This window comes from Protobothrops mucrosquamatus, unplaced genomic scaffold (genome assembly GCF_001527695.2).
Source record: "Protobothrops mucrosquamatus isolate PMUCROS unplaced genomic scaffold, P.Mucros_1.0 scaffold4374, whole genome shotgun sequence".
Taxonomy (NCBI): Eukaryota; Metazoa; Chordata; class Lepidosauria; order Squamata; family Viperidae; genus Protobothrops; species Protobothrops mucrosquamatus.
In genome coordinates, this window is record NW_015390288.1 from 26,962 (window position 1) to 48,460 (window position 21,499).

General features: G+C 49.1%; 2 protein-coding genes across 2 annotated transcripts in view; one reads left to right on the forward strand and one right to left on the reverse strand.

Annotated features, from left to right (window-relative positions):
• The window catches only part of SPTAN1 (spectrin alpha, non-erythrocytic 1), a gene marked incomplete at its 5' end in the record, with an annotated part of 40,277 nt that extends 26,955 nt beyond the window's left edge, over positions 1 to 13,322 (forward strand). The window contains 12 exons of the mRNA XM_015828281.1: positions 66 to 142; positions 258 to 467; positions 1,421 to 1,717; positions 1,836 to 1,948; positions 3,481 to 3,498; positions 6,092 to 6,154; positions 8,738 to 8,792; positions 10,033 to 10,229; positions 10,577 to 10,630; positions 11,116 to 11,262; positions 11,427 to 11,574; positions 12,970 to 13,322. Of these exons, the coding sequence (XP_015683767.1) occupies positions 66 to 142; positions 258 to 467; positions 1,421 to 1,717; positions 1,836 to 1,948; positions 3,481 to 3,498; positions 6,092 to 6,154; positions 8,738 to 8,792; positions 10,033 to 10,229; positions 10,577 to 10,630; positions 11,116 to 11,262; positions 11,427 to 11,574; positions 12,970 to 13,095 (1,505 nt within the window). The remainder of the gene's footprint in view (positions 1 to 65; positions 143 to 257; positions 468 to 1,420; positions 1,718 to 1,835; positions 1,949 to 3,480; positions 3,499 to 6,091; positions 6,155 to 8,737; positions 8,793 to 10,032; positions 10,230 to 10,576; positions 10,631 to 11,115; positions 11,263 to 11,426; positions 11,575 to 12,969) is intronic.
• A 108-nt stretch (positions 13,323 to 13,430) lies between these two features.
• WDR34 (WD repeat domain 34) lies at positions 13,431 to 18,782 on the reverse strand. Its single transcript, XM_015828280.2, has 9 exons — positions 18,705 to 18,782; positions 17,536 to 17,796; positions 16,667 to 16,776; positions 16,151 to 16,308; positions 15,928 to 16,037; positions 15,687 to 15,854; positions 15,023 to 15,255; positions 14,190 to 14,347; positions 13,431 to 13,869 (listed from the first exon to the last, which is right to left on the reverse strand). Exons 1-9 carry the CDS (start codon positions 18,780 to 18,782, stop codon positions 13,631 to 13,633), a joined length of 1,515 nt encoding a protein of 504 aa, XP_015683766.1. The 3' UTR covers positions 13,431 to 13,630.
• Positions 18,783 to 21,499: the final 2,717 nt, after the last annotated feature.

Here is a 21,499-nt window from a genome sequence, read left to right on the forward strand (position 1 = left end):
CTTGAGTTATTTGTAAAAAATAATAATAATAAAAGTGGGATACAAATAAAGTACCAATCTCCTAGGCGAGAAAGAAAACAGCCTGAAGACAGACGACTACGGGCGAGACCTCTCTTCGGTGCAGACCCTCCTCACCAAGCAGGTGTGTGGCCACGAAGGGAGGGAGGGGGGGCTATTTGGCTGAAGGCCAGGTTGCCTCGGTCTTCCTTTCCGTGGGCCAAGCCTTCACCTCCCTCCTCCTCCTCCTCCCGTTCCAGGAAACCTTCGATGCGGGTCTCCACGCCTTCGCCCAGGAAGGCATCGCCAACATCACCACCCTGAAAGACCAGCTGCTGGCCGCCAAGCACGTCCAGTCGAAAGCCATCGAGGCTCGCCACGCCTCGCTCATGAAGCGCTGGAACCAGCTGCTGGCCAACTCGGCTGCCCGGAAGAAAAAACTCTTGGAGGCCCAGGAACATTTCAGAAAGGTGAGGAAAGCCGAATCGGCCCTTCAGCTTCGCCAGAGAGTCTTTAAAAAAAATCTCCCTTGGCCAAGCCAAAGTGGGCAAAAGGCTCAGGGAGATTGAACTTAAGGAAGCTTCAGGTTTAATAACTCAAATCAGAATAGAGCTAGAGGGGACTTTGGAGGTCTTCTAGCCCAACCCCCTGCTCAAGCAGGAGACCCTAGACCATTTCAATCAATCAATCAATCAATCAATCAATCAATCAATCGCAATAGAGCTGAAAGGGACCTTGGAGGTCTTCTAGTCCAACCCCCTGCTCAAGCAGGAGACTCTAGACCATTTCAATCAATCAATCAATCAATCAATCAATCAATCAATCAATCACAATAGAGCTGAAAGGGACCTTGGAGGTCTTCTAGTCCAACCCCCTGCTCAAGCAGGAGACCCCTAGACCATTTCAATCAATCAATCACAATAGAGTTGGAAGGGTTCTTGGAGGTCTTCTAGTTGAGACCCTAGACCATTTCAATCAATCAGTCAATCAATCAATCAGAATAGAACTGGAAGGGACTTTGGAGGTCTTCTAGTCCACCCCCTGCTCAAACAGGACCCTAGACCATATCAATCAATCAATCAATCAATCAATCAATCAATCAATCACAATAGAGTTGGAAGGGTTCTTGGAGGTCTTCTAGTTGAGACCCTAGACCATTTCAATCAATCAATCAATCAGAATAGAACTGGAAGGGACCTTGGAGGTCTTCTAGTCCAACCCCCTGCTCAAGCAGGAGACCCTTGACCATTCCAGACAGGTGGCTGTCCAGTCTCTTCTTAAAAACCTTCTTAAAATAAGATTTAGCTTTCAGTAAGTCTTGTCTCTACACGTTCCTTTTACAAATCCAGCACGGGGGGAGCTGGATCCTTAGCTGCTCCCCTCTGATCCCTGGCAGAGGTTTGAGGGTTGTCTTCTTCTCCAGGTGGAGGACCTCTTCCTGACCTTTGCCAAGAAAGCCTCGGCCTTCAACAGCTGGTTCGAGAACGCCGAAGAGGATCTGACCGACCCCGTGCGCTGCAACTCCCTGGAAGAGATCAAGGCATTGCGAGAAGCTCACGACGCCTTCCGGTCCTCGCTCAGCTCCGCCCAGGCCGACTTCAATCAGCTGGCCGAGCTTGACCGACAGATCAAGAGCTTCCGCGTGGCCTCCAACCCTTACACCTGGTTCACGATGGAAGCCCTGGAGGAGACCTGGAGGAACCTGCAGAAGATAATCAAGGTTTATCCCTTCCCGATGTCCTTCGTGGGCGCCTGCCTGCCTGCCTGGGAGGGGATCTTCCTTCAGGAATCTCGCAAAGGGTTAACCATGGCTCCCCTCTCCTTTTTTTTTTCCCCAGGAACGGGAATTGGAGCTTCAGAAAGAGCAACGCAGGCAGGAGGAGAACGATAAACTGCGGCAGGAGTTTGCTCAGCACGCCAACGCCTTCCACCAGTGGATTCAGGAGACCAGGTGCTGCCTGCAGGGCTGGCTGGGCTTAAGATATCCAGCCATGGCTTGTTGAGTTAATTCAGCTGGGCTTGCCCGTCACGCTAAGCCTGAAACCAAGAATTTACAGGCCTTGGTGACTCGTTCGCACAACACACTAGGCCAAAGGAACACCTTGTAGCTCAGTCCCAAAGATGCTTTTATTTACGAGGCCACTGGATTTCCTTGTTTTTCCTTTGAGGATGTTTCCCTTCTCATCCCAGAAGCTTCTTCAGCTCTGACTGGAGGGTGGGGAAATGGAAGGATTTATACTCCTTGCAGACTGCTGGTCATTTGCCTTCTTTTAGAGAGTCGTTGAAGCCATTTGGAGGGTCACTTGAGTGGTGCAAATGGGCGTGGAGCCTTCTTGGAACTACTGAAAGAACTATTTTATAGACTAGAGTTAGATGATGCTGTATCCCTCCCCCTCTGAACACAGTCCTTTCAGCAGCTCCAAGAAGGCTCCACACCCACTTGCACCACTCAGGTGACCCTGAGGACACAGAGAAGCCTCCAAGTGGCCTCAATGACCCTCTAAAAGAAGGCAAATGACCAGTGGTCTGCAAGGAGTATAAATCCTTCCATTCCCCCACCATCCAGTCAGAGCTGAAGAAGATGAGAAGCGAAACGTCTTCAAAGAAATACGAGAAAGTCCAGTGGCCTCGTAAATAAAGCATCTTTGGGACAACCATCACCTGGATGACTTGAGAATCTCCACAGACACTTATAGCTCAATGTAAGATTTTCAGTCTCTGCTTCTTCTTGAGACATCTTACTTTTCTTAAGGGAAGAGGTTGCTGGTAACTTTTCTCCTAAATATGAAACTTCTTCCTTAGTACTTCGCTGATCATCTTCAGAACCTCCAAAACAGTTAGGGGCATCGTTAAAAAAACAAACATTCCTCTCGTTTAGATTTTTTTTCAGGCTAAATTGCCCAATCCAATACAGGTCGTCCTCAACGTCACTACGGTTCGTTTAGTGACCACTCCAGAGTTACAACAGCACTGGGGGAAAAAAAGAGACTGACGACTGTTTTTCACCCAACCATTGCAGCCCTGGTCACATGATCCAAATGCAGGCGCCTGGCAACTGATTTGTGTTTATGACGGTCGCACAGTGTCCCGGGGTCACGCGATCCCCTTAATGGGGAAGCCAGGTTCGCTTAACGACGGCGTAACCGACTTTCCAGCCGCAGTGGTTCCCCTTAACAACTTCGACAAGAGAGTTTGTACATTGGAGCCAAGGTCACTTAACGCATTTCTCACTGAGCCACAGAAACGCTGGGCTCCCTTGTGGCCGTACGTTCGAGGACTACCTGTCACGGGGCATTATCGGAGGAGGGATAGAATCTGAACTGGGGAGTGAGATCAGAGTTCCCAAATGCTGGATTGTTAGACCGTGTCTGCTTTTTCTAACGTCTGTGTTTTGTTTTTGTTTTGTTTTTTACTTCCTCCTTGCTCTCCCGTTCCTTGGTTTTTCCTCCCGTGGCGCCACGTTCGAACGGTCCCGCTCTACAGAACCTACCTGCTCGATGGGTTAGTATAAATTTCCCCCTTTTCTTCCCAAACCGCTCTCGCTTCTTCTTCGTGCCATGACTGTGCTTGAGGCAACTGTGTTCGCAGAGTTCACCCAGTTTGGGCACTGATGTCTGGACTCTGCGGGAGGCCTTGTCCAAGATTTGGGGTTAGTTCCGAGGCCCTGAAAAACAGGCCTCAAGTTCCCCTCTCCGCACATGCACACAAACAAGCTTTCTTGTCCACCATAGTGGCACAGTGTTCTTTGTTGATCTATCGTACTCCCTTGAGCTCCAGCTTGCCAGCGTGAGCTTCCTTCCTCCATCTTATACCTCTTGATCAACTGAGGACCTCCCATCTCCCTACGGGAGACTTGACTCCTTGTCTGGGCTCTGCTAGTAGACGTCAAACCAAGCATTTTGAGGGGGATCCAATATCACCTGATTCCAGGGTTCATTTTTCCTGCCTCTCCGTTGTCCTGACCAGTTTACCCATCTGCTACAGGGGTGGTGGGGTTTGACTCTTCAGTCATTTATTCCCTTTTTTTGCCACCGTGGAAATAAAGACACCCTAACTCCTTGTGCTTCCCATGTTAAGGAGTTGGTCCTCGCTTGCCCGTTGAGGATGTGAAAAAAGAAGCCCTTTTTATCCTCTGTCGTACTTGCATTGCATTTTGACCAAACCTGCTTCGGATGCCCCAGAGATATTTGGCCTTTGGCACTTGATTGTTGAGCTGCTTCTCCTAGAAGTACAAGCCATGGTTTGCCTCCAAACCAGAATTGGAAAACTCATTTCAGATTACGAGAACTGGAGGAAACGGATGGGGAGAGTAGACGAGCGCAGACTCAACAACCAAACGGCCAAATTGCGACTTGGTTATTATATACCTTTCTTGTTGTGTTATCTGTTCCCCCCCCCCTTTCTCTCCCTCGCACACCCATGAAAGAAAGAATGCGTGTGGCTGTCCCTTAAATCTTAATCCGCTCAGAGACAAAAGGACAACCTACATGCATGCAAGATAAGACTTAGCTTCTCCGGTTCAAAACAGCAGATAGCTGGACCAGGCAAGAATTCAGAATTTAGTGCTGCAGAGATGTTTGGGAGAATTGGCAGTGCAAACAGCCCCGTTTGTTTCTGACTGGAAACCACCCCATAGATTAGTAGGAAGCGGCTGCAAAGACCTGCTACCTGCTAGATTAAATGTGTGGGCACAAGAAGAGAAACATCTTCAAGCGGACACACGGTGATTGCCTATATTTTTTTTAAAAAGAATAGAATATAGACTAGAACAGAACAGAATAGAATACAGAGTAGAATAGCATAGCATAGCATAGCATAGCATAGCATAGCATAGAATAGAATAGAATAGAATAGAATAGAATAGAATAAGGAATAGAATGGAATGGAATAGAATAGAATAGAATAGAATAGAATAGAATAGAATAATAGAATAATAGAATAATAGAATAGAATAAGGAATAGAATAGAATAGAATAGAATAAGGAATAGAATAGAATAATAGAATAGAATAAGGAATAGAATAGAATAGAATAATAGAATAGAATAAGGAATAGAATAGAAGAATAGAATAGAATAGAATAAGGAATAGAATAGAATAAGGAATAGAATAGAATAGAATAGAATAGAATAAGGAATAGAATAGAATAAGGAATAGAATAGAATAGAATAGAATAGAATAAGGAAGAATAGAATAGAATAAGAAATAGAATAGAATAGAATAAGGAATAGAATAGAATAGAATAAGAAATAGAATAGAATAGGAAAAGGATAGAATAGAATAGAATAGAATAGAATTAAGGAATAGAACAATAGAATTAAGGAATAGAATATGAAATAGAATAGAATTAAGGAATAGAACAGAATAGAATTAACGAATAGAACAGAATAGAATATGAAATAGAATAGAACAGAATAGAATTAAGGAATAGAACAGAATAGAATTAAGGAATAGAATAGAATATGAAATAGAATAGGACAGAATAGAATTAAGGAACAGAATAGAATAGAATAGAACAGGAGAAGAATAGAATAGAATAGAATAGAATAGAATAGAATAGAATAGAATAGAATAGAATAGAATAGAATATTCAGAATTCTTTATTGGCCAAGTGTGATCAGACACACAAGGAATTTATATCCGGTGTATATGCAAACAATGTACATGCAAACAACAAAGTACAGGTCATAAATCATAGTTATAGCCATCAGTCATAAGTTACAAACAACAATTGATAAATCCTAAGAAACCAAATAGGAGAAGACCGTAGGAAAGTTGAGAAAAGATGAGAAATGAGACAACAGAACTGAGCATTCAGCAAAATGATGGCATGGGGGGGAAAAAAACTACCTTTATGTCTGGTCGTTTGGGCATGCAGCGCTCTTTAGTGGCATCCTGAGAGGAGAAGCTGAAATAGATTTACGTCTTAAAAAAAACCACTTGAGTATTGATCTTGGGCAAGAGTTATAAGCCACGTGTCCCCTTGCCACGTGTGTGCGTGTGTGTGTGTGTGTGTGTGTGTGTGTGTGTGGGCTTCTTTCCATGTTTTCCCTTCTCCTGTTTTGGAATTTCACACCGTTTCTTTCCTTTGAATAGCATAGCCTACCGTCGTGTCGTTCGCGTCTATCAGTATGAAGTTGGGGATGATCTGTCTGGAAGGTTTTTCTCCTTTTTCTTACCTCGCTGTGTTTTTTATTTATTTATTTATTTATTTTCATTTATTTTTATTTTTAACGGCACACTCCTAATTCCCGAGGCTCAGCTTCCTTTCTTCTCTTTTCTTTAATTTTTTTTTTTTTTTCGAACTAACCGATCAACTACTGTGAGATATTCTTGGCGGGGAGAAAGGCGGGTGGATTGTGGGAGGGGGGGGCTCCCCCTTAACACCCCCTCCCCTTGACACAGGCCACGTAACTGCTTTGTGATCACTTACCTGCCACGCTGATGATGACACTTAACACCCCTTGCCGAGACTCACCTGTTTAAAAAAAAAAAAGAGCATCCTTTCTTAAGCACCCGGGAATTTTACCACCCCAGCAAAAAATGAAAAAAAAACCTGCCCCCAAATTGCAGAAGGGGGCAAAGTACTGTTGGGGGGTGAGCCAGCTGATTCCCCCCCCATCCAATTCCTCTCCACTTCACAGGGGCCACGAGAAAGTGAAGCTCGCCCACACAGTAGCCGAGATGTGTGTTTTTGTGTGCACCGAGTGTCCGTTGTGGTTTATTATTATTATTATTATTTTCCCCACTGCAAATGTTTGGGGGCAGAGCTCTGAACTTCAAAGTGAACCAAAACTTGCTTCCCTGGGACCTTGTCCATCTGCCAAGTTGGGGTTTAATCTGGATTTTGAGATTTCCTCCCCTCCCCCCCTTCCCTGCTAATTTTGGCTTCAGTTCATTTCCAAAGTTTTAAAACCGAGCCGTGCATTTATTTCTTTATTAGGCGTTTGCAGGGTGGGTGGAAGAAGCATCCTTACCTTACAGTAGAGGACACACCGGTAGATGGATCATTTTGGATCACTTTAAAAAGAGCCCTGACCGGTTGCATCTCCGATGCCAAAGCATTTTGTGTTGTTTTTTTTCTTTGCTTGAAAAGCTCCTGCCCCACACACGCAGGGGGCGTGCAAAGGGAGCCGGTCCTTTGTGCGAAAGTTTCCCATCGCTATCACGCTGTGCAAAACCTCGCTCGAGTCTCGTCCCTCTCGTTGACCGAGCACCGCTCATCTCAAGCGACTTTACTCACGGCTTGTGTGTGTGTGTGTCAGGCTTCCATCTGATGGCTGAGGACGCTCTGCAGGGAGAACCCCCCCCCCTTTCCCTCGGGACCATCAAGAAACCGGCGCTTTAGAACTTGCATGAATGTGTTTGTTGTTTTTTCGCTGCCCTTAACTTGGTTCGTGAAATGGGGCTTGAAATTAGCCATAGAGTCCTAGGCTTGGAAGGGACTTTGGAGGTCTTCTCATCCAGCCCCCCCTGCCCAGTTGCCCAAAGGTCCAGACCAGAATTGGGTTCTGAAAAGCCTCTTTCCTGTATTTATGAGATAGCCTGCTCCAACCTCAACCTTTTATTCATATAGAGAGTGGGAAACCATTAGAAAAGAGAAATTGGTTATGTCACTCTCATTGCAAGATCAGATTTCTAAATTGTGGTGCATTTATCTGCAGGGATACAGGTGCACAGTCTAGATTGTGAGGGGCATTTATCTGCAGGGATACGCGTGCACAATCTGGATTGTGGGGGGCATTTATCTGCAGGGATACGCGTGCACAATCTGCATTGTGTAGTGCATTTATCTGCAGGGATACGCATGCACAATCTAGATTGCGTGGTACATTTATCTGCAGGGATAGGCATGCACAATCTGGATTGTGGTGCATTTATCTGCAGGATACAGGTGCACAATCTGGATTGTGTGGTGCATTTATCTGCAGGGATACGCGTGCACAATCTAGATTGCGTGGTACATTTATCTTCAGGGATATGCGTGCACAATCTGGATTGTGTAGTTCATTTATCTGCAGGGATACACGTGCACAATCTGGATTGTGGGGCATTTATCTGCAGGGATAGGCGTGTGCAATCTGGATTGTGTGGTGCATTTATCTGCAGGGATACGCGTGCGCAATCTAGATTGCGTGGTGCATTTATCTGCAGGGATAGGCGTGCACAATCTGGATTGTGGTGCATCTATCTGCAGGGGTACTCATGCACAGTAATCAGACACAGCTTCTGCTAGGGGTCTTCACCATACCCTCCTTGAGACTTGATATCAAGATGAAAGACATTAACTGGATTTTATATGTTTTTATTTGTAAACCGCTCAAGAGACACTTAAACATTCAGATGGACAGTACGTGAATTTGATTACATTATTAAGTGTTGCAAAAGCTGGTCTGTACGGATCTAAATTTTCTCCTGTGAAAAACACCACGGAGGGTGGTGTGTGCGCGCGTGTGTGTGTGTTTGTATGGCTTCATTCCGTGTGGGCTTTCTTGTTTTTAAAAAAATCATTTTTTAAACAATCCAGATCTGCTTAGGAGTTGGTTTCGTGCCTAAAGTAAGACTAGAAGTCACGTTCTCTAGGCTGGTGCCTGCAACCATTGTACCACACTGCTTCTCGGTATATCAGTGCCTTGATTAAGCTAAATGGACCCACCCGTAATAGAGGCGAGGGTGTTAATTACGAGCCCCATTTCTTGGACTGGCTGAAGACCCTCTCTCTGATGCCAAATCTTTCTTTAGGTCCTGCATGGTGGAAGAATCCGGCACTCTGGAGTCTCAGCTGGAAGCCACCAAGGTGTGTATTTTGATGGAACAAAACATGGGGGAGGGGAGATTCCCATCAGCGCTGAGATAATTTCAAGCAAGAGGAACAGAGCACCTGTTTAACCTGGAATTTATTTCCTAATTTTGTTCCAAGAGATTCAACAAATTGTGTAGAGCAGGGAGTCTTCAAATCTGGCCCTTTGATGACTTCTGGACTTCAACTCCCAGAATTCCTCAGCCAGCGTGAGGGAATTATCACCCTTTTATGACTCGTGGGCTTCAACTCCCAGAATTCCTCAGCCAGGCATGCTGGCTGAGGAATTTTGTGAGTTGAAGTCCACAAGTCATGAAGGGGCCATAGTTTTCCCCATGCTGGCTGAGGAATTCTGGGAGTTGAAGTCCGCAAGCCATGAAGGGGCCATAGTTTTCCCCATGCTGGCTGAGGAATTCTGGGAGTTGAAGTCCGCAAGCCATCAAGGGGCCATAGTTCCCCCATGGTGGCTGAGGAATTCTGGGAGTTGAAGTCCGCAAGTCATGAAGGGGCCATAGTTTTCCCCATGCTGGCTCAGGAATTCTGGGAGTTGAAGTCCGCAAGTCATGAAGGGGGCCATAGTTCCCCCATGGTGGCTGAGGAATTCTGGGAGTTGAAGTCCACAAGTCATGAAGGGGGGCATAGTTCCCCCATGCTGGCTGAGGAATTCTGGGAGTTGCAGTCCCCGAGTCATAAAAGGGCCAAGTTTGAAGACCCCTGGTGTAGAGGGAGTCCTTGCCTTACGATCACCACTGGGCCAAAAACAACTGTTGTTAAGCACGACGGTCGTTAAGTGCATTTTGCCCCATTTTTACGACCTTGCCACCGTCATTGAGTGTGAGTCTGCTTCCCCCATTGACTTTGCTTGTTGATGGTCCCAGAAGGGGATCACGTGACCCCGGAAACGCCGCAAGCCGTCGTAAATATGAGCCAGTTGCCAAGGGTCTGAATTTTGATCACTTGACCGTGGGGATGCCACAACGGTCGTTAAGCAGGGAAAAGGTCTTTTTTTCAGTGCCGTTTTAACCTTGAACGGTCACTAAACAAATAGGTTATAAATCATAGGAAGCTCCAGGTTAATCTTTGTCAATTCATAGCCAGGGGTTAAACCAAGTGGGCTGCAGCCGTTGGAGAGGAGAGGGTGTTCCCTCCAGGCCTTTGCTACTCTTGGGGAGGATGTCTCAGTGTGTGTGTGTGTGTGTGTGCAGGCTTGTGCACGGTCCTCCTCCTTCCCTTTCAGCGCAAACACCAGGAGATCCGGGCCATGAGGAGCCAGCTGAAGAAAATCGAAGACCTCGGAGCAGCCATGGAGGAGGCGCTGATTTTGGACAACAAGTACACTGAGCACAGCACCGTGGGGCTGGCACAACAGTGGGACCAGCTGGATCAGCTCGGCATGAGGATGCAGCACAACCTGGAGCAGCAGATACAGGCCAGGTGGGGGGGGAGCAGCCCAGCCTGGGATGGGGGCTTAGCTTTGCAGGAAATGGTTGGGTGGGAAGCGGGTCAGCTGGGGAGTTCCTGACAGTTCATTAAAGTTTGTAATCCAATTCCAAACAACACTTAAACCTGCAAAGTGTATTTTCCCCTTAAGAGGGTGGGGGGGAAAAAAAACATCTCTCAGGTTTATTTTCCTCCAGCCAACTGAAAAATGGTCCCCAAACCACCATATTGGTGCAACAGATTTAAGTCAAAGAGGCAGAAACTCTCTGCACTTTGGGAACGAGGAGATTTCGCCCCGTCCCGATTTTCTGAGAGTGAACGCATTTCTCTGTTTTTTTCAGAAACACCACTGGTGTCACCGAAGAAGCTCTGAAGGAATTCAGCATGATGTTTAAGTGAGTTTTGCAGTGATTTTTAGGGGGGGGATCCTGGCCTGCACACCTTCTTCTCCTGGGTGCCAAACCCCTAAAGGCCTTTTTTTTAAAAAACTTGAGCCAGTTTTAAGCTGGGAAGAGGCAGCACCTCTTAGCTAGCTGCAGTCTGATTAGGTAGGTGAGCCTATCCAAATCCCGGCATCTTTCTGTGTATCGAAGCAACATTTGGAGATCCCTTCATAGCTTGTCTCAGGGACCCCCAAACCCCGATCCGCGGACCGGCACCGGGCCACGGCATGCCAGCAACCGGGCCTCACAAACAAAAGCAAAAGCCCCATCCGCGGGATGCAGGCAGCACACAAAACCGCACGCGCCCTCCGGTCCACGGGAAAACCTCGCTCCGCGGAACCGGTCCCTGGTGCCCGAAAGGTTTGGGGACCTCTGTCCTACCTGGAAGAAAAAGTATAGCCGATAAAAGTTTAAAAGCGGCTTTTCCCTCATTCTAGGCACTTTGACAAGGATAAATCGGGCCGTCTGAACCACCAGGAATTTAAGTCCTGCTTGCGCTCTCTGGGTTACGACCTGCCCATGGTGGAGGAGGGAGAACCAGACCCGGAATTCGAGGCTATTCTCGACACGGTCGATCCCAACCGGTAAGAGCGTTCAGAAGGACGCCCTTGTGTCTTTTTTTTTTTTCACCCACAATGCTCTACGACAGCATTTCTCAAGATGGGAACTGTAAGGTGGGTGGACTTCAACTCCCAGAATTCCCTCTCTGGTCACCTCCAACGCTCTTTTTTTTTTCCCCTTCCCGCAGGGATGGACACGTCTCCCTGCAAGAGTACATGGCCTTCATGATCAGCAGGGAGACGGAGAACGTGAAGTCCAGCGAGGAGATCGAGAGCGCTTTCCGCGCCCTCAGCTCGGAGGGCAAGCCCTACGTGACCAAGGAAGAACTTTACCAAGTAAGGGAAGCTGATTTGGGGGGGTTTAGACTCTACTAAGGTAGCCCACTTCATTTAGTGGCCAAAATTGCAACGGCACTGAAAAAAGTGACCGATGACCGTTTTTCACAGTTACCTTCGAAGCATCCACCCGATCATGTGATCAAAATTCAGACGCTGGGCAACTGGTTCGTACTTACGGCCGTTGCCGTGTCCCACGATCACGTGATTCCCTTTTTGCGACCTCCTGACAAGCAAAGCCAATCACCGGGTTACTAACGTATCAACTGCGGCGATTCGCTTAACGACGTTGGCAAGGAAGGCCGTAAAAACGGGGCGAAAGTCGCTTAACATAGGTCTCGCTTAACAACAGGACATTTGGGGCTCAGCCGTCCTAAGTGGAGGACTGCCTGGGTGCACCCTCAAATTGTCGTGTGACTAGTTTATAACGTTGACCGCCGTGCTCCAGGAATGGAGGTGCTTTCTGCCCCCTCGATGTCATTTTAATTTGCTGGAAGCCCCACGCAAGGCAGATAATTTTGTAGCTGTAGCACAAGAGCAAAAGAGGCCCACCCCAGAAATGGTGAGAGAAAACCCCGAATAAGATAGTGGGAACAGGTCACCGAGTGGGTGAAACCCTTTCTGATCCTGTCAGCTCCAGGAGAAGGAGCGTTTCGGCGCTTAATGTTCCTTCGTCCTGCTTGAAGAGGCTTGGCGTTTTCTACCCAGGCAGGCAGGCAGGAACTGGGCTGTCCTTTTAATCCTTTTGATCCCTTTATTGATTAGCCCGTGGGCCACGTCAAGGTACAGCGTTCCAAACACACGTTATACTACAATGCAGTTAAAAACAATTTAGAATGGAATAAAATAGAAATGAAATAAAATAAATAAAATACGATTAAAATGAAACTGGGATAAAATGCATTTTTAAAAATGAAACTCGAATCAAGTACGGCGATTTTAAGATGTAGGTAGATAAAATCAAGGAGAGAAGCAACCTAGAACTAAGGAGAAACTTCCTGACAGTGAGAACAAGTAACCAGTGGAACTACCTGCCTCCAGAAGCGGTGAATGCTCCAACACTGGAAGTTTTTAAGAAGAGACTGGGCAGCCATTTGTCCGAAATGGTGTAGGGTTTCCTGCCTGAGCAGGGGGTTGGACTAGATGACCTCCAAGGTCCCTTCCAACTTTATTATTATTATTTTATTTATTATTATTTTTTATTATTATTATTATTATTATTATTATTATTATTATTATTAAAATAGGATAAAATTGTATTTCACTATCACCCCTACAATCTACCCCGATCAGTCTCACGCATGCCGATAATTGGGTTGTCTGAATTCAAACCCCAAAGGATTTCTCTCTCCCCCCTTTGACTTTCTGACCCCCCAACCTTTTCTCGCCTTTCAGAACCTGAGCCGGGAGCAGGCGGATTACTGCATCTCGCACATGAAGCCCTACATGGACAGCAAAGGCCGAGAGCTTCCCTCCGCCTACGACTACATCGAATTCACACGCTCCCTCTTCGTGAATTGATTCCCGGCGCTCGCCTCCCCCTGCCTCTCTTCCCTCCCCCCGGGATCCCGAGAATGCGCTCGCGTCTTCTTCGGCCTCTTCGCTCTTTGCATGTCTCCCCTCCTCTCGTCACTCGAAAATAATCCCCAGTGTAACCTTTAAAAAAACCCGCTTCGCTTAGAAGGAAACAAACAAAACACAAAAATATGTCACGGTGTGTGCTTCAATAAAAGTTGCTAGTCTGAATTGAACCCTTGTTTCACGCCTCTAGCGCATGGAGAAATCTCCCGTCAACACAACGCAAAGTCCCCCTCGCTTAAGCCGTGCAATCTTAAAAAGGACGCCACTTGGAGATGTGCTTTTACTTGGGATTTATTTACAGCCCTCTCCCTTACACCCTGTGCTGTCCTTGTGTGAAAATAGTTGCGTGAACAAAGGACTGTCTTTTAAGCATCTGTTCGCCGAGACACACCGTTGCTGGGCGTGTGTTGATCGGTGACCCCGTTCGTTGCTGGGCGTGTGTTGATCGGTGACCCCGTTCGTTGCTGGGTGTGTGTTAATCGGTGACCTCGTTTGCTAGCTGATCGAGATGGCTCATCTCCCGCGGGCCCTCTTCGGTGAAATCCGAACTCAGCTGCCAGACCTTCACCGTCCCGCTGCCGTCTCCGGCGGCAAGGAGCTGAGCCTGCCGAGGATTGAACTCCAAACAGTAGACGGGGGCCTGGCCAGACGTCTGCCTGACAGAAACCGAGGGCTTTTGCGAGCTCTTTGCAAAGTCGAAAAGCTGCACGTCCCCTGGGAAACGAGCCAAAAAGATAAAAACAATGATGGGTTCCACAACACAAACCTTTTACAGTCTTGCTTTTTCCTCCTCCGATTATCCAGGGCCGGCACCAAAACTTAAAATCACTGCAGTTTCGCAAGAGAATGAAATTAAGTAGATTTGCTGAAAAGCAGGGACAATCCCAGACTGTCGAAATCTTACGGCGAGTAAGAAAAATGATGGGTTAAGCACCAAACTTGCTACCCCCACCCAGATGAGCTGAGCCAGCTGGCAAATAAAATAAAACCCCTGTCCAGACCCCCTCCCCACAGCTAGCTAAAGCAACTGTTACCTTCCCCAGAAGCAGCCGCGAAAACCAGGGGCCGGACGGGGGACCACCTGACGCTGAAAATGTATTTCTTGGACAACTGGAGGGAAAGCAGCGGGCGCGCTTGCAGCATGGAGTGTAAATGAACGTGTCCATCGGTCCCGCCGCTCAGGAACAGATTCCTTGGGGAGGGGAAAGGAAAAAAAAGGGGAAGCAGCTTTAGGTTAGCAAATCCAAAATCCAAGGAGAGAGTAGCATTCAGAAGATGTGGGAGCTTCATCACCGGAAGCTTTCAAGAAGAGAACTGGACTGCCATCTGTCAGAAATGGTGCAGGGTCTCCTGCTTGAAGAGGGGGTTGGACTAGATGACCTACAAGGTCCCTTCCAACTCTGTTATTCTAATTTATAGCCGACTCAATTTACCCCTCGCCTGGAATTCCCCCTATTCTACAAGCACCCATAATTCATAAGGCGCACTGCACATTAAAAAGAACTAAAATGAAACTGACAAAAGTTTTTACGGCCCAGAATCACAGACCAAACGGTCTTGGATCAAGAGGAACCTTGTGCCGTGGCTACGCTTCAAACCCAGGTTTGTTGTTACTCTTAAGACACATGTATCCTTCCCTTTCACTCAAAAAGACACCTGTAGAAGCGGTTTAAAAAAAAAAGCCCAAGCAGGGCTACCTGCTGCTCTAAACCACGTTTGCCTGGAGTACTACGACACGGTAAATTATAATCCCCGGCTTACAAACCACCATACTGAGATGGCAGACAGGCAGAAACGCACCCAAGGTTGCAATATTGTTGTGTCGGTTCTTGGAAAATCTTTCCGGAAGATTTCGGGACAGCCTTACCTGTGGAAAGGTGAGCAGCTCACGCTGTAAATGGGTCCTCCGTGGGAGGAGAAACTGAACTGGGCAGGGGCCCGGAGAGGGACCGAGCTGGCCTTCCGCAAGAGGGCGGCTGTGTCCACCGCCGTGGAGCACTTCATCAAACTGCCGCCCTCTGTGCCGCTGACGAAGACGCTGGGCTCGAAGTGGGAGAAGGAGAGGGACGTGACGCCCACCACTGTGTCACCTCGAGAATGCTGGGGGAGGGGAGCAGAAGGGGAGACAAAAAAAGTCTGTGCATCACTGCAGCAAAAACACACAACACTGATAATTAAGACACTGGGGAAATCACGGGGGATTGGGCCCTGTCTGGTCCTTCCACGCTCGCTCGGCTGCCGTTAAGACGTTCCGGCAACGTACGGATATGTCTCTGCAAAGGGCTTAAAAGATAATAAAAGATAACAATTACGATCTCAGGATCCACTTAAAATAAACATCCCTCCCTGCAAGACTCCGTTCTGCGTGAGGAGCAGCCTCGGATGCGTATCTTCCCAAATCCAAGCGACCAGCCGGCCTCGCCTAGGATCGCAAACGTGTCTTCCCAACGCTTCGCAGGTGACGTCAGATGCTTTCCGGTGGACTGCACAAGGCTGTGGAGGTTCTCTCCGTTGGGATCCTCCCCACCTACCTTCTTGAGCTTGGTGCTTCTGGGAATCTGCTGCTGGACGAAAGCGAAACCGCTGGCGGGGCGGAGGAGGCCGCCTCCCTCTTCCTGCCACACGAGGATCTTCCCGTCGGTGGAGAGACTCAGGACGCGGAAGGTGCGCGGCTGACGGGGGTCCCGGTGCCAGCTGACCTGAGGCCCAGAGGAGCAATTAGCTCAGGAGATCACAAGGGAGCTGGACCGCAGCCCTGGCCCCCGCCCGTACCTGATACACGGGGTCGGTGTGAGTATCGTCGGTCATGCCCGTCCTCCAGACCAAGGGGTCTTCCTGCCTGCCGGTGTCCCAAATCAGGACCTCTCCGCTGAACAGGCCTCCTGGGGAGGTAGAATTGAGAAGCTGGCCGGAAGTTTGAGGAATCGGGTACCCTGGGCAACCCTGGTCCCCTTCCTGTCCGGGCCCAAGGGGAGCTCGCTCAAGAATCACTTGCCGGCGACGAGCGAAGGCTGCTGGGGGTGGAAAGCCAGGCACAGGACGGCGCTGGCGGTCTCCACCACGAGGTCCGGGCGGTGGGGATTCAGCGCTCGGCGGTCGAGATTCCAGGTGCAGAGGAAGGATTTCTCAGCGCTCCAGTCTCCATCATCCAGTCTGGAAGAAAGAGGGAGAAGATGGAGAAGAGGGAGAAAAGGAAAGGGAGGGAGGGAGGGAGGGAGGGAGAAAAAAAGAAAAAGAAAAAGAAGGAAAGAGAGAGGGAGGGAAGGAGGGAGGGAAGGGAGGGAAAAGAAAGAAAAAAAAAGAAAAAGAAAAGGAAGAGATAAAGAAAAAGGAAGGGAGAAAGAGAAATAGAAAGAAAGAAAGAAAGAAAGAAAGAAAGAAAGAAAGAAAGAAAGAAAGAGAAAGAAAGAAAGAAAGAGAAAAGCAAGCAAGCAAGCCGTCAGAGGGACAACTGAAAGAGGGACATAGATACGAATCATGAGCAAGGTGACTGCCTTCTCTTTCGGCTCACCTGCCATAGGAGCAGGCGAGGACGGAGCCTGTGGCATTCCAGGAGACGCCGGTCACCTGCAGGTTGCGCTCCTGGGCTTCCGGGTACGACAAGCTGTGTGCACAAGACACCTGCAAGGGAGAAGAGGGGGGGGATGAGGGGGCCGGGCAGAGGAGCCCCCGCAGATTAAGCCTCGGTCAGTCGTGGCGCATTGGACCAGGCCAGGACATCCGTCCCGCCGGAAGGCCGAGATGGGCGGCAATAACAGCCCCACACAAGTCTGGTTATGTTGGAGCTTCTGCCCCCCCCCCATGCTCACATGAAGCAGGGGAGGGTCAGCTGAGCCACTTATGGACATTACAAGGAGTCCTCGACTTACGACCACAACCGAGCCCAAGATTTATGTGGCTAAAGTGAGACATTTGTGAAGTGAGTTTTGCCCCATTTTGCGACTTTTCTCGCCACATTTGTTAAGTGGATCACTGCGGATGTTAAGTCAGTCACACGGTCGTTAAGTGAATCCGGCTTCCCCATTGACTTTGCTTGCCAGGAGGTCGCCAAAGGGGATCGCTTGACTCCCCCCCCGGGAGACTACGACCATCATAAGTGTGAATCAGTTGTCAAGCACCCAAATGTAAATCGCGTGACCCTGGGGATGCTGCAATGGTCATAAGCGTGAAAATTGGTCCTCAGTCCCTTTTTTCAGGGCCGTCGTAACTCCAAACAGTCACTAAGTGAACTGTTGTGAGTCAAGGACATCCTATATCTCATTTCTCCGGGCTGGAAAAGACTTTGGCCCCTTGGCCTGGGGAGAGAAGACGAGGGGAGTCCCCGGATGGGGGGGATCCCCCCTAAGCCCCCCAAGCCGGCGGTTCTGGAGGGGCCGTTACCGTCTCGTTGGGGTCCGTCCAGTTGACCTGGAAGCCGTCGAAGGCGTGGCTCTTCCAGTTCTTGTCCAGCTCGCGGATGACCGGCTCCTCCACCCGTTGCAGGAAGGCCCGCAGGCTGGCATAGTCCACCGGGGGAGGCGGCGGGAGGGGCAGGGCCTGGGCCGGGCTGGCCTCGGGGTCCGCCTGGACGCCCACCTCGTGGCAGTGGCGGGTCTGGGTCCGCCGTTGAGCCGTGTGGACAGGGACGGTCTGGGTGCTCTTCTACGGGAAGAAAGAGGGCGGGGAGCCTCTGAAGGCAAGACCCATCGTCCACGGCCCCCAGCCAGGAGGGGCGTCCCAAATAGAAGCCCCATCATGGACGACCCCCAATGAGGCTGGCCGTTCCAAATGAAAGCCCCATCATCCACAGCTCTAGAAAGAATGGCTGTTCCCAAATAAGAAGCCCATCACCCATAGCCCCCAATGAGGCGGGCCATTTCCAAATAGAAGCCCCATCATCCACAGCCCTTACCGAAGATGACCATTTCAAATAGAAGTCCCATCATCCACAGCCCCAATCAGGATGCCCATTCCAAATAGAAGCCCCATCATCCACAGCCCCCAATCAGGATGCCCATTCCAAATAGAAGCCCCATCATACATAACCTCCAATCAGGATGCCCATTCCAAATAGAAGCCCCATCATCCACAGCCCCCACTCAGGATGGCCGTTCCAAACAGAAGCCCCATCATCCACAGCCCCCACTCAGGTTGGCCGTTTTCAAATAGAAACCCATCATCCACAGCCCCAACTGAGGATCGCCAGTATCCTCCATATAAGACCCACTGACTGCTCAGATCCCTTCCCTTGTGCTGGCATGGCACCACAGCCCATCATCCACAGCCAAGGCAAGCCGAGGGCGATGGGAAGGCTCGCCTCCGGCCTTCGCAATGCAAAAGGCTGCCGTGCCAAAGGGAGGCCGCCCTCTCCCGCGCTGCGCCGCTACGCACGATGGGACTTGTAGTCCCCTCGCCCAAAAGGAAGGGGACGGGCGATCGCCACCACCACCCCGCGCGCAGGGTCTAGCGGGGAAGGGTCGGAGCAGCGCCCCCCACCGCCCACGGGGGCCGCGGCTGGGGAGGATGGGACCTGTAGTCCCGCGCCCCGCAGGGCAGAGCGGCGCCCCCACCTCCTCGCATCGGGCCCCCTGGTCCCTCCTCCACACCGACTCCACGTCCAGGGCGCCGCCCGCCGCGTCCCCGAACATCCCGGCGGGGGCAAAACGGGCCCCGGCAGGCCCGGCGCGACAAACGCCCCCCCGGTTGTGTAGGCCGCCCTGCGGCGGTTGCCGTGGCAACGGGCTCGCACCCTTCCGCGCGGAGGCGCCGCTCGATGTCGTCATCCGCGAGCGCGGCCAGCGCGAACTCAGCAGCGCCCTCTGGCGGCGCGGCGGCTCGGTGCAGAACAGGCGCGCTTTCTCTGCCCCCCGCCTCCAGCTTGCAGACCTGAAACCAGTTTAGGGCTGCTGGAGAAACCGAGATTAATTTCGCAAAGCCGTGGTTTGCCAGATCCACCCAGTGCAACGCGCTACGGGACGAGGAGAGCAAGGTGGGCCGCGGGGTGTCCTAAGAAATCAACATGTCGCGCGCAAATAAACCCAGATTGCCATCCCAAACCCCCAAATAACAAAAGCACCATAAGCCAGTTTTAAACCAAATTATGTTTACCTATTGAATGCAATATATGAAAGAAGCTAGGTTTTAAAGCAAAAAAAAAAGACCCATTAGAAACACTGGTGGAAAAGCCCAGATTTGGGTTGAAAAGCAACAATGTGCTTGCAAACCTCCATCCCTTATTTCGACTCTCTCTTCTCGGCGGTGGCTTGAGTTGTCTTTTTTAGGCTCCTCTTCTTGACGCCCGCCCGCTTCTCCCCTCCTGATTTCTGCCCCCTTCATTATCTCTAATCATGGTTTCATCCTGGTTAGCAGTCGTGATCAATTTTCTCTTTCTGGGCTGCGAAGCTCCTTGCCGCCACTAGATGGCAGTCAGGCCACGTCTTTCAGGCGCCTTATGCAGCTAAAGCGCTTTGCAAATTCCCCCGCCAGGCATGGATATTGCAGATATGTTGGCTCCGGTGCTGTTCAGACGACGCTCTTAACCAGGTCAGATCCCGAATTTAGCACGCGGCCTGCAAAACCTGGCTAATGCAAACCTTGATTTCCATTGCTGGTCACGTAAGAAGGTAGTGCAAACGCACCGACCGTCATTTGGATAGTTAAGGGTGCAAGGCGGTATGCAAACTTTAATAATAATAATAATAATAATAATAATAATAATAATAATAATAATAATAATAATAATAATAATAATAATAATAATAATAACAACAACAACAACAACAACAACAAAACAATGACAACAGTAATAACAACAATAACAATAATAACTAATAATAATAACAATAATAACAATAATAACAGTAAAGTTGGAAGGGATCTTGGAGGTCATCTAGTCCAACCTCCTGCTCAGGCAGGAAACCCTATACCATTTCGGACAAATGGCTGTCCGGTCTCTTCTTAAAAACTTCCAGTGTTGGAGCATTCACCACTTCTGGAGGCAGGTTGTTCCACTGGTTAATTGTTCTAACTGTCAGGAAGTTTCTCCTTAGTTCTAGGTGGTTAGGCTTTTTCAGTGGCCCTCATTTTTATCCTGGTTTGTCCTTACCTGCTTCTTAAAAATGGGTTGGTTTTTGGCAGAACCTTCCACACATACTTCAGACACGCTCAAAGTTGGGCAGCCCTGCAACTGTGATTGTTAATAAATAAAATTATTGGGGGACACTCTTGTCCGGTGGGTGCAGAATGAGCCTCCTGTTTTCAACCACCCCATTCTTCCTTCCACCAGGCACAGGCAGGATGGCTAATTTCCGCCCCTCCCCTGAAAACTTGGGAGAAATGCCTGGAGAATTTGGAAGCATGGAAGTGTGCGGAAGATGGTTGAGCCAAAACGGACGATTGCAGCTTACAGAAGTCATAGAGAGCTGGTCCAGGAAGAAGAGCATTGAGATCACAGTGGTTTGGGCAAGTGTCCAAGACCAAAAAGGCCACTTCAACCTCCTAAAATTGGAGGAGGCCATAAAGGAAGTCTACGAAGATTTCAAGACGTTGAGGTCCTACAAAGAAGAAGGCCTGGCAGGAGAAAAACTCTACCTTCATTCGGATCGGTTTCGTTATTATCCCGATGAAGACATCCTCCAGAAAACCCTTGAAACATTAAGGATACAACGGAAAGAGTTGGTCCTCAGAAAGTCTCAAGAGGTTTGCTCCACCAGAAGACCCTCTCGCTATGCCCAAGAAGTCTGTTTCGAAGACCAAGGAGAGGATCGGGGTAACCAACCGGAGACAATCCGAACCAACCCTGATGGTAGATTTGTCGGTTCGTCCCTGGTGAGCCCGAAAAAAAATGGGTCGCTTTCTGAAAGGAAGGAACGTGCGAGTTCCCTCTTTTGTTTATGTGGAAAAAAGAAGGAAAAATAAGGAAGTTTGTTTATCAGAAACCAATCCAGCTAGTTAACTGTTCTACATTCCCTAATGACGTTGACCGAGGGTTCTACGTTTGTTAGTAAATCAATTTTTGGGTTTTTTAGTGTTCAGGAAAAACAACAACATTATTTTACAGCTCTTTGTAGCGGGATTAAACATCCCCTCGTGGACCACGTTGTTGCCTCCGTGGAGAATTTCGGCTTTGGTGAAATATCTCTTCTTAAGCCACATATTAACGGGGCAGCCGGACTTTTAAATCAAGAGAGTTGATAACGTCGGAGTGATTGAAGGCAGCCACGCCTGGAGAGAGAGAGAGACACCGGTTTGGCCGAGGAAAATTTGGCAGGAAAAATTCTGTTTGCGTTCTGGACAAAAGGCCACCCGGCTTTATTTGGTCAGCGCCAGCAAAGGAAGCGTTTGACCCATTTGGTTGCAAGATTGT